Genomic DNA, 13,115 nt, shown 5'->3' on the forward strand with positions numbered 1-13,115 from the left:
CCCCACTAATAATTTGCTCTATTCTTTCTTTCTTCACTTTGTCAATCAAACAGATCTTACTGTTGAACAGTCTATGATAAGAGGGGAGGCCCTTTGAAATCTCTGTCAGCTTTCTGCTTTGGCTCATTTCTATGAGTCATTCTTATACATTTCAGCACTTCAGTATATCACTTAAATTAATTTAGTGCTTATCGGACTGACTGTAAAGCATTTATAGAACAGGTATTGAAAAAAATACAATAAGACTATTAAAATTGCGTAGCTATCAGTGAAGTGAGTCAGAGCTTTCACACAGAGGCTTTATTATCACCTTTTATCTTTAGCTTAGATGGAAAATGACATTCTTCTACATGCATACTTTTATCAAAACCAGAAATAACTCAAAAAATTGTGTTGTTGATAAAATGACTTACCATGAAATTTTATATGTGGAGCATTACATAGATTATTTTATTTAAAAAAAAAAACATGAAATTGTCCTAATTTACTTGGTAAATCATATAATTTATACATTTTAACACAAGTACTTATTTAGAAGGTAAAAAATACAGCACGCGCTGTGGTTGCTATGGAAACTCCCTAGTCGGTGCTTCTAGATCTGGTTAGAGAGTATAGGAACAAAGTGACATGACATCCCAAGCAGAGCAAATCAAAGAAGATACCAGGTGAAGTGGAGGATATCCGAAAGGTGAGTAAATTTCTATATATTACATTGAATACACCATGTATATTTGTGATATATAGTGTATTCAATGTACATGGGGGCACTTTAAGGTAACTGAAAATTTGCAATACAGGTTCATTGTAACCCAACATCTTCTCTGATCTCTCCCAGGAAGCCTAGTGTTCAAGACAGATCACAGAGGTTACCAGAAAAAAACACAGATGTGCACACAACTTCGGAACATTACATTTCCCAGGAACAGAAGCAGATACTAAGTAGATATCTTATATTTATTTCATCTTTCCATCTAAAGATGTGCTAGTCATTTGGGTACATGTACATATTAAATTATTTGAACATTAAACATTAAAGGAACTCAGTTATTTTACAACAAAAATCAATTTAATCTGTAGTTTTACTGCTTAAGGAATGTGACGTTAATCCTTTTTATAGATTTGTAGTGTATTCTATCGATCTATAATGTATGTTAGCAAGGATACCAATTCCCTTTAATTTAATAATTTGCTACAATTAAGACTTAGGGGTTAAAATTCTATAAATGTGGCATGTAGACTGGTCTTAGAATCACTTTACAGTTATGCTATCCACTACAAAGTATTAATTATGTATATATATATATGTATATATATATATATATATATATAATAAACAAGATCCAGCACACTCATTCATCCATTAAACAGTAACGTCAAAGCTTAGTTCGTTTTTTGTTTTTTTAAACATCTAATCTATTCAAAAATGATGGGGGTTTAGTTACAGTAAATATTCATACATTACATAAGCCTGCCACAACATCTATATACCCCATCCTTGGCAAGTCCTACTCTAGCAACATAATGTCTGCTCTTAGGAGATTAACCTGCTTACTTGAGGAAAAACGTCCATCTGGGGCTCTCTGCAGTACAAGGTTAAATAAGGCCTTGGAGTAAAAAATATCCGCTGGGTTTGCATTTTTGTAAAGTATAGGTGAATATGCATACATCCTCAAAGGTATCATAAAGATGGTACTAAACAACAACCTAAATTTTCATTAGTTCCCAACTGACACTTACAAAAAGACTGCTACCGTGGAAAAATAAATTGCAAATAAACAATTGTGGGAAATACATGTACACAGACACAAAGTAGATTTTCTAAATATACCTAAATTAGCTTTTTAAAATACTGTTAGTAATTGCTCTTCCGCTCATTTATTTTTTTAAGTGGATGAAGAGATGAAGAGTTAGATAAAATGTTATTAAGGAAAGCTGAAACTAACGTTACTGTGTTATTACTGTGTTATTTAAGCATCACACCTTGCTGTAACATACATGGTGCTTATATTATATTATCAATATTCCCATCTATACTTCTTTATCTAGAATGAAGGAAAACATGACATTCAGACCAATTCCCCTTCTAAATCATGGTCCAGTTAGCTCTATGAATGTCATTCAATACCCAGAGAACCATATAATTCTAGCCTAGTGACATCACGCAGTCTCCAGGAAAAGAAAGAGGACATCATTTGTATTCATGCTATTTTACACTTCACTATTCTTAAAACTACATGTCCTCAATAGCTTAATTTTGTGTGTGGAGGCAAACACCATGAGACATTCGTAAGTCTACAAAATCCTAAGATGCAAACAGCTTTTTTTGTAGAAAACCTCTCTCCTTTTCGTACTTACCAAGTCAAGAATTCCAATGCTGTTCCAACCTTGCATGATCGGTAGGAATGATATAAACGTTGGGATAATCCAACAACCACTGAGCATCAAAGCTATTCGCAGTGGGGTCATCTTATTTCTGTAAACCAGAGGTTGGCAGCAGATAGCATAATATCTTGAAAGACAGAAAAAAAAAAAACCAGAGAAAAAAACAGTCTTATAAATAAATCACATACTCAGTTTGAAAATGTGGTTGAAGGAATAGTAAAGTTAAAAAAAAATCATACATCAAAATATTTATAGTTCTTTTATATGACAAGTTTACTATATCTCATGTCTGAAATATAAAGCATTCACATCAAGATTTTTACTGCTTGGAGAAAATGAAATCAGATCATGTTGTTTATCGATACAGAATGTAAAGTTGTTATATTGAACTATATCATTAAGGCAATCCTTGTGTGTTTGCTTTAGTTCTTTTTGCTGTGTTTACACAGATAAGTGCTATCCACCACTGACTGGAATCTTCTTCTCAAACACCAAAGGGAGAGCATTTTATTTCAATACAAAGACATGGTTCTTCTGCTTCCAAAATGGACATACATATCAATTTTGAATATAAAATGGCTTCAAACAAACCAATTCTTAAATGGGGTATTTCAAAGGATTTTTGCTTGCCAGTGGTCAAAATAATAACTATAAAGCTTAGAGGGACACTACAAGCACTAAAATAATTTCATCTCATTAAGCCAGTTATAGTGCCTCAAGTCGTCTGGCACTGTCCCTCCATTTTGTGTAAAAATATTTTTGAGTAGTATAACACTCCCACAGCTCAGTCCTTACTGGACATTTGGATAAAGCAGATATTATAAACCCTGTTCTATCTATAACAACTCATACCAGCAATGAATGCTGTGATAGGCTGAAAGCTGTCAGCTGACACTCTCAGACAATCACAGACACCCATTGTTGTTCAGGCTAGTATTTCTTCATTATTGGATTGGCTGCTAAGGACTCTCATTTAGTATAAAAAAATGTTTTAATTGTTTAATGCTAAATAGAAGGACAGTGACATGGGACTCCAGACACTATCGCCACTTTAATCAGGTACATTTTTGATGGATCAGGAACAATCCCTAGGTGCCGTAGAACTGCAGCTTCGATGAAGATTTACATTATTAAGGCAGGCAAAGATTTATGGCAGTTTGATCGACAGTTTGTCCAGCCCTGGCTTACAGTGTCCCTTTAATATGAAGCTGGGCCTAATATGAACCTCGGACATCTGCTCCCTGTGCAGTGCTGGAACTCAACACTGGGGACAGCAAGTCGATTGGGAGAAGAGGACAGCCTCACCATGATCATCTCCCACTAGGTGACCCTGAATGAGAATAATGTACCTGATAGCAGGGATGACTTTCCATATATAAAAAATATATATGTATTATGTATGGGTGCACTAAAATAGAAAGAGGAGCGTTATGGTTGAACAAATGCCCAGCAAAAATGTGAAAAAAGCAGACTGTTTTACTGAGAGGTAATAATAATAATATATATATATATTTTTATTTAATCAAGCTTTGAAAGAATTAAAAAGCCCTCTAATGACAACAATGTAACATTAAATATGTATAAGAGCTAAAAACATAAAGAAATATATGTAACCTGATTTTCAGATAATAATATTACAATACAGTGGACAGATTGCAATCCATAAAGAAAAACTTGTATTAAACTTACTGTAACATGCGCTCAATAGAAAAACTTTAAAATTGTAGCTTCTCTTAAAATGGAAGTTTAATGTTCTACCTTTTCATCACTAAGATCAACCTATACATCATATTGTTCTGGAGTCCTGATTTAGATCTGTGACAAAGGTACGGTCTTTTTAATATATATCTATTTGCCACAGGGATTAAGAACAAGTGATGTAAAATATGCTAACATAGCATTTAGAGCTGTAGCTTGATCATACGTTGTATGAATTCCTTCTTTGTCTCTAAAAGGTTCCAGTAATCTATTTTGTTTTAGAAAATCATACTTACAGTGTGAACCTAACTAGCCCTGAAAGCTTGCATAATTATGAACACAAGTTAGCCAATAAAGATACCACAATTCCCCAAACGACTATTTTGTCCTTGACAATGGGTTCTCTTCTTGAAGGTTAACACAACATTCACTCTGCAAATCTAGCATAACAAGCCACTTCTGTCTAAACCAATCAGGTTCAACTGTCTCAATTTCCATACACCCTCCACTTATAGAAAACATGTGTCAAGTGTTCATGTTTCATGAACTCTATTTGCCAGTATCTGAAACCTCCTCGTTCTGATGCAAATGGAAGTACCATGTAGAAATGTGCAGTGGGATGTGAAACATCAGGCATAATACAATGACATGGGGAGCATGAAAAGCATTAAATGCTACATTTACTACATTACCATCTCATGTTTTATATTGATGTCATAGATAAAATGTAAGTATCTGCTAGACTTCTTTTTAAATTTTTGATTACCTGACTCTGTATCATTCCATTCTAACTTTAAATGTTCTATCTAGTAATTATTAGTGCTATGTAACATGTTTTTTTTAATTATTTTTTTTAAACTTTTATTAAAATTGACATATAGAATGAAAGTAATTCCGAAGCTGTCATTGTAAAATCACTGATGGATTTTATGTAACATAACATATGAGTCATGAGTAAATTAAACACTTATCATCCATGACTGTCATGCTTTTTTACATCATTTTTATTCTAATTATAGATTCAAAGAAATTGTTGAAAATAAGGTACTTGAGTGAGGTTCAGGAGACATAGTAATAAACCATAAGAAAAAAATTGAGTGGTTTATACATGTCTTGAGAAACCCCAATACAGACTATATAGTAATGACTCTATTACTGGGTGCCTTTAGGTTACTGTAAAAGTTAACTAATGATTAGTAGATTTGGAGATTCATCTCAGGACAAGCATAAATATAAATTTCCAAGCAGCTGTTAGGCAGAATCTCTGGGGAATAATCTCATGCAAGCATGAACATGCATTTTTTTTTGGGGGGGTGGGGTGGGGTGGGGTGGGGTAAATAGCTTAGTCCCTCATGATGGATAAGAGGTCTGTCCAATCATGGGGACTGTATATCGTGTCTAATCACAAGGTATAAAAAGATGATTGATAGGGGACAGACACAAATTTTTATGTTTTTTCACAAAGCAAGGGACCAATAGAAGGCAAAAAAGGAGGAGAATTGAAATAAAAAAAATCTGGATTTTTCCAGACACCTAACCGTAGTTAGTAAGGGAGACAGACCAGCAGTGATACTGAGTAATTTACATCTGTGCCTTTGTGGAAGTGGGAGATGGCCTTCGTCACTGATTGTAGTATGACAGTAACTTTAGCTTGGTGTAGCTTGCCACACAGCATGCTAGCAACAGACATCCAGTTTCCCCCCCAAATCACTGTGATGCCCCTACACCTGTCTTTCTTGACATTCTCTACGCTTATCTTTCTTGACATGCTCTGACATTCTCTAAACTTGTCTTTCTTGATATGCTCTGATATTCTCTAAGCTTGTCTTTCTTGACATCCCTCCCAAAGTGGACACGGAGTGAAATCATAGGAGGAGGATCAAGCGTCAGGGAGATCTTGGCCTCAGGGGTGAAAAAAAGGTAAATTTTATTTTTATTATTTATTTTAGTTGGGCGGTGGGCAAGATAGTAAGGATTACACTCCCACTGTTTACACTGATTAAACTGGGTGCTGGTTGGAGTAACCCTTCAAGGGTCTTGTCAGCATGGTGTTGGCTCTGGTCTAGGAGTTTCAACCCTTCTATTAGTATATACCTAAATACTAACTTTTGGATCAACAGCAAAAACAAGTATGAGTGTGAGGAAGGATACTTGTGATTGGTTGGATGTGTGTATGGGAGTGGTTATGTGTTTGGGAGTGGTGTAGGGATCATCACCGCCCCCCGGCACTTCATTCGGCTGACACGGCCTCTGCGGGCCGATCTGGTGGTCTGGGACTCCTCCTGATAATGGCAGGCCCTATCGGCAGGCACTGGAGGTTTCTAACACGGACCTACACCTCTTTACGTGTGCGGCGGCCTCGATGGGGTTTGGGGCGATTCTGGGCTCTAGTTGGTGTGCTGCCTCTTGGCTGGACAGTTGGAATGTCTCTGGCCTCACAAAGAATCTGGCTTTCCTAAAACTCTTCCCCATTCTGGTGGCGGTGAAGGTTTGGAGGTCCCAGTTTTGGGTTAAGCGGGTTGTTTTTCACTGTCTATCTATAGGCTGACGGCCTCCTCCCCTCCAGTAGTTTGCTTGCTTAGGCGATTGGTGCTCCGATGTTTATGTCTAAATGTGTATTGTAGGGCTGAGCATATACCTGGCATTCACAATGTAATGGCGCATGCTCTCTCTCGTTTGTAGTGGTTGGAATTTCGGGTGGTTGCCCCACAGGCGTATCTGGAGGGGACTCCGTTACCCTGGGGAGATGTGGTCGCTTGGTCTGGCAGATTGATGGAATTGGTCTATTGTGCCACAGGGTGTTCAAACGGGAGGCAGCTAATTTATTTCGGGGTGATGGCGTTCACCTCATGGAGGTCGGGCTCGTCCTTTTCCATCTTGCTATTTAGGAAGTGGTGGAACAGGCCTTGAGTGGTTTGGGTGGGACCCCCTGCTGATTATAGGGGGTGGCGTGTACTTGCCAATAGGCTTTGGGGGGCTATTTACAATGAGTGTCAGGATATGGACAAAGTCAAATCTTAACCTCCCCTGCCCTGTAGGGTAAATTTTTAAGTTACCAACTTGGATGTGCCGGACGAGCTAAAAGCTGGCTGGTGGTAAGCATAAAAAGGAAAAGGGAATTTGATTTGGATGAGGGGGGAGGCGAGAACCCAGTGGGCAAGCAGGTGCATAGAAATGTGGTCTCTTTCATTGGCAAGGATGTTTATGTAAGCTAAAGTCTGTAGGGCCTAGGTGTTAATTTATATGTTATGTTCTGGGTTATTTATGTAATTATCTATGGTTATAAATTAATGATAAAGTTAATAAATGCTGGATGAGTCCTACAGTCTCATTTTTGATAAATGCTGCGGCCCTTTTCATCCAAATTCGGTGTCTGTCGTTAGGGATATTTGGGGTAGGCTCTGTTATTCTTATTTGCACCACATTCCCCGCTATGTCCATACATGATGGACGCATGTCTCTTTTCAACTATATAACTATGTAACTATGTAACATCCTGTATTTTAGACATTATCCTGTATTTCTCTTAGTACTCATAGGAACATCTCTCCACATAGCAATGTATATGGTAGATTTACATAAAAATGCTATTTTTTTTTTTATTTAACAGACAATGTTCATTATAAAAGTAATGCCAATTATTCAATGATTCATTTATATTTCTCCAGGAATTAAATGTGAGTATATGAGAAGGAATCCAGTTGGGATCCCTAACACATATAGCCAAATCAAGGACAGCTGTGATTTAAAAGCGAGGTAATGTGTTACAGCGGTATCAAATTTATCCTGGGTATATGATGTGCTACTGTACATAAACAACATGTCTAAACCAGCTAAGAACCAAATGCCTTTGGTTTAAGCCTTCCAAGACTTTCTGGCCAAAATCAACTATATGATAGTTGGTGGATTTTTAAATCCCACTATTAGAAACTCTGTTAATTCCACTTTTGCACTCTCATGTTTTATTCTAAACCTCTTCTTTTGTATCATAAATAGAATTAATACTGATGAAATGCACAGTGCTAGCCAAATTTTTAATTGGTTTAAGAGTTTGGATCAATCATGCTCTGTACATTTAACTTCAGTCAGTCTGTACCGTTGTTTAAATCTCTTATGGCAAACAAGTTTGATAGAATAGGACGTACTTGAAGATTTACTGAGAATGTATTATGTAAACCAGTCAAATTAGAACAAATAAAAAGACAAGTTTAAGAATTTATGATTAAATATGAAAATGCAACAGTACACAGGTTTTTTTTTAATTACATGAGATCTACTGAAAAAGTGAGCAAAGGAAGAGAAATATTATAGCAAACAGCAAATGGAAACTTAGCCTTGGTGACTAGTAATTTTCCCCTGGTTTATGGAATCTATGACTTGTAGTGGCGAGTAACTTTGAAGGCCTGGATAGTAGGACAGCATCTAATTTGATGCCCTGTATGTCACATAGTTGACATGCTTGACATGCAGACACTGCATTTCTACAGTTACTCTTAGCAATGAACACTGTTTTAAACACAGCTTATTTTTGGGGTGGGGGCTCTAATTTTATTATTCTGGGGGATGAAACTAGTGCCCACCCTCCAAGCCCCCTCCCAATTGCCTCTAAATAATTAAACAATGGGGAGTGGACATTGTCATCCCCCCAAAGGAAGGCATACTCGTTCCAGGATGCTTAAGGGGTCTCCAATTCCATAGCCAACCCCCAATAAAAATAAAGAACCCTACCTACCACTCCTCACCCTAATAATAGTGAAGGGGCTCAATAAACAAATACATATAAAGATATATATTTACTATCAGAGAGAAAAAAGCAAGTGGACGATAATTTGCGAAGGTGCATCCTGATGAATTTTTTTATCAGTGCTTTGAATTTTCTTAATCCTATACTTCGTATGGAATTTGGATGCAAAAGCACCGATTGTAATTGTTTGCTGTAAATTTGCTCCATGCATCCAAATTCCACAAATATGAGAATTGCCATTGCGGAAATCAGTCATTTTCACCAGATTTTGTCCATCAGGACAAAATCCAGTGTTAAGTGAACAACCCTGTTAGTATATTTTATATACCATATTGTGTGCTCTTTTATAAAAGTGGGAACACCACTACGCCATCTCTATTACTTTATCTCATGGTCAACAAAGTAAGTGTTAATAATGAGCCTGGGAACACAGGCATTATGTTAAAGATACATGAATAAAGTTACTTCAATTCATGCATTATTCTCAGCAGCTCACTGCAGGCTTGTTTGCTAGTCAGCAGGAGATAAAATAATTTCTTAAAATAATAGCCAGAAAAAATGCACTCAGTGTAATTTTTAGAGTTCTATCTACGAGGGGTTAATATTTATTAGTAGTTTAAATATATATCACCAGGCCGTTGTTAAATTAAAACATCTTTTTAAAAAGGGAGGTTAATTTAATATTCACCATGGTGTTTGACCCACTACAGTGTTTAATAAACAAAGTCATAAATAAAATTATTTGGAATAATCACTGGATTACAATAATTAAAAGAACACTGTTAGAAGGAATCTGATTTCACCTTGAGAATATGTGAATACACACGTCACTTACAGTCTTGTAATGTAATTACTGGCAGATTAACAGAGAACAGAAGGTAAAGAATATTACAATTTTATGATATTTGGAAAATGCCATGTGTAATTAAAATGCCTTGTATTACGCACCTGGTGTTTCCCATATAGATGCACTGTTAAAGGAACACTGTGTATTCTTAACACTGTAGTGTCCTGGTGGTCGTCTAGATCACCAGCCCACACGTGCAGAGAAAAATGTTACTTTTTCTTACCATTTCTCCCTTACTGTGCCGATCTTGGTCCTTCTACCATGTCTCCTTGGCTGAGATCAAGTCCATGCAAAGCAAAATGCCACACTTCACCACTCAGATTGAAACAATCTGAGAGAGATAGCAGAGTTTTACTCTGCTGTTTCATTGGAAGCATTTCTAGTGGCTATCTGAGTAACAACCTCTAGAGACACTTAAATTCTGCAATGAAAACATGCTGTTATGCAGTGCCTTCAGCTGCAGGGTTGGCACCAAGACCACTTCATTGAGACAAAATGGTCTGGGTGACTATAGTGTCCCATTAAGTGTAATTGTGCAGCATTATCAATACAAACATACAGAAACGTTTTAGCACTGAAGCCACACTATGGAAGACACCATAAATATATCCATGACAATTTTATAGACATTATAATATCAGGCAAGAGACCTGGGCCACTTACAAGTGTTGGGGTTGTATGGCCAAGAGGTGGAGCTAGGGCAGTGTTGTATCCAAGATGGGACTGAGTCCTACAGTCAGTCATATTGACCTCAGGTAGACCCTCGCACAGGTGAGACCAGGTTACGTGATTGACCCATTCCTTTATAAGCAGAGCAAACCTTTCAGTCAATGTTGGTTGTTTTGTTCCCTGCCTCAGAACTCCTAGCCTTTGCTTCCCTGTGTTTCCAATCCTTGCTGGTTTCCTGACTTTGCTTGCTCTCTGATTTTTGCTGATTGCTGCTTGCCCTGACCTCTGGACCATCTGACTCTGATTTCTGCCTGACCCTGCTTTGGATACCTTGCCTTGGGTTTTCTGTTCCTTTGTTAAAGCCTCCATGCCATTTCTGACCTAAAAGAATCCTGTTCTCAACCTCAGGATCTCTGTCGATTATGCGTAAGTGAGACCTATTACTGCACCTGAGTTTTGAAGATGTAGTTGGTAGAAGCCAATAGGGCAGTTTTTGTTGACACTGATATTTGTTTTCTATTTCTTGTCAGAAACAGGAGGATTGATGATCATTTCCACTGCAATGTAAGAGCTAGCCAACTCTTGAGGCAGATGCAAAATCATTGAGGACCCCCAACACACCATTTACAACTAATTGCAGCATACAGTGGAACTCCACATTAGACAATAATGGAAAAAGCTTTGGAACAGTAGAGGGCAATCTATAATCTATCTTCCCACCACTTCATTGCTGTTGACATGCCCTCCTCACTGGGGCATGTGGTTTGGACAATAATAAGCCAGATAGATTCAGTTATTAAATGCGACAGAGCCAATCAGCAGAATGTAACCCATGGAGCAGCGTAGCTAAGGGGAGTATGCCTTGACATTGCCAGGAGACAGGCCATCTAGGGGTCAGTGGTTTGGGATGGGCCTAAGGATATGGAGTGGGGTGGAGTTATAAGTGGAGTATAAGTAGTGGCCATTTTAGATCTAAGGATCACTTTTAATCTAAAGTTATACTTACCTGTTGTTGTCCCACCCACGCTCCCTTTGCTTTCAGGTGTTTCCCGTTTGGCCACGGTGGCGGGGGATGGAGAGTGAAGTTGGGGGGAGAAAAGAGTGAGACGGGGGAAAAGTTTGGAGTTCAGGGCTAATAGGTAGGCCTTTGGACTAGTTTGGTAGGTTTGAGCTCCTAGGTAGCTCCGAACCAGGGTGTGTAGGGGTGTCTCGGTATGCCCCTACACTGGTGGTGCCCTTTGGTGGCAATGGATGGTGCCCTTCGGTGGCAATGGTCATGTTTCAATGTTAAGTTAATATGTTACAATGTTTGTGTATTATGTTACGTGGGGGTGGGTCATTGTCAAGGGGTTAAATTGTAAACTACTGTGGTAATTGTACAGGCCAACGTGGGCCTGATGTTGACAATGACCTTTATAATTTATGTTAATAATAAATAAAAGCTGTGATATACTTTTGCCAAAACCCTGGTGTCAGTGTCTTTTATTGTAATGGGTATTGGTGGGGGGTTTTGTGCATATGCCGACAAGGCACACGTCATCAACTAAATTCTGCCCTCCTGATTTGATTTCTGCCAAAGTCTATTAGTTATCATTGGTATAATTCATGGTCAAAACTCACACTCATCAAACATCTAACTGTAAAATCATGTGGATTAATAACAGGTCTTTGTTCCAATATAATCATACACGTTTCTGAGAACATTGTCCACATGCTGTTGAAACAAAGCTAAACAGATTTGCTGCCTTTCAACTACAAAAGTCTTTTTTTATGATGTTTCGGTCTGATTTGTCAATTTCGGTTTGAAATGTGTTGTAGTTCATCACAGTATTTCTGATGGAGAGATCAGGCCTGTATATATTTCTGATGGAGAGATAAGGTTAATGAGGATCTACCAAAGAAAAAACAACAACAACCCTTTCTGATAACTTCACAATGCACATGAGATCAAAAAGGTTACTTTCTCAAGCTGTTGTCACAAAGTTAAAAACATAGAATGATTTGGAATGTCATTGTATGATACAGAATTAACCCCTTAAGGACCAAACTTCTGGAATAAAAGGGAATCATGACATGTCCCACATGTCATGTGTCCTTAAGGGGTTAAAGGTATACTCCATTCCAAGCAAAAACATTTTTTTAATAAAACACTGTTTTTGGTTAGAGTTACCCTTGTGGGGAAGTCCCGCACCCCCAAAAGAAATAAAGGATAAACTTACCTGCAATTCCACTCAGAGGTCAAATACTACCTGCAGCTTTATCCTCCTTTGGTGACATCAATCCCCCTCGCAGCATGGGGAGGCACGTCCCAGCGGATGGGCTGAGCAGAGGACTTGTGAGGCACGGAGGAGGAGCAGTGCTGCCTTTGGTAACCTGTCACCAGCATGCTATGCATGCTGACACCAGAATCCAAAAACGCAATAATTAGTCAGAATTCCTATTTTAGGTCGACTGCTGATGCTACCAAAGGTGTAATTAGAGGTTTGTTCTTTGTCTTTACATGCAGTGTTTCAAAATGAAATGGTCATGGTGCTTGGAGTAATCCTTCAATATGTCCCACAAATGGAATTAAGGAGTGCACCACCATTATGCCATAGTCCAGCGGTGGCAAGTTTTTTGTTTGTTTTTTAAAATTAAATGTTTACATTACAGGGCAAGTTCACCTTATAAAAGGGGATTCCGTTTCACTGACCTAGTAGACCTTGGTCACTTGACGTGGTAGCCCCCTAGAAAAGTATTGATTCAATCCTCTCCTACAAGGATAATTGAATGCAC

At 37.9% G+C, this 13,115-nt stretch overlaps 1 protein-coding gene across 1 annotated transcript in view; it reads right to left on the bottom strand.

Moving 5' to 3' along the window:
- The window catches only part of HTR4 (5-hydroxytryptamine receptor 4), a 495,782-nt gene that overhangs the window by 143,309 nt on the left and 339,358 nt on the right, over positions 1-13,115 (bottom strand). Inside the window, exon 5 of the mRNA XM_063445224.1 lies at positions 2,356-2,509. Within this exon, the coding sequence (XP_063301294.1) occupies positions 2,356-2,509 (154 nt within the window). The remainder of the gene's footprint in view (positions 1-2,355; positions 2,510-13,115) is intronic.

This window comes from Pelobates fuscus, chromosome 3, assembly GCF_036172605.1.
Source record: "Pelobates fuscus isolate aPelFus1 chromosome 3, aPelFus1.pri, whole genome shotgun sequence".
NCBI classification, from domain to species: Eukaryota; Metazoa; Chordata; class Amphibia; order Anura; family Pelobatidae; genus Pelobates; species Pelobates fuscus.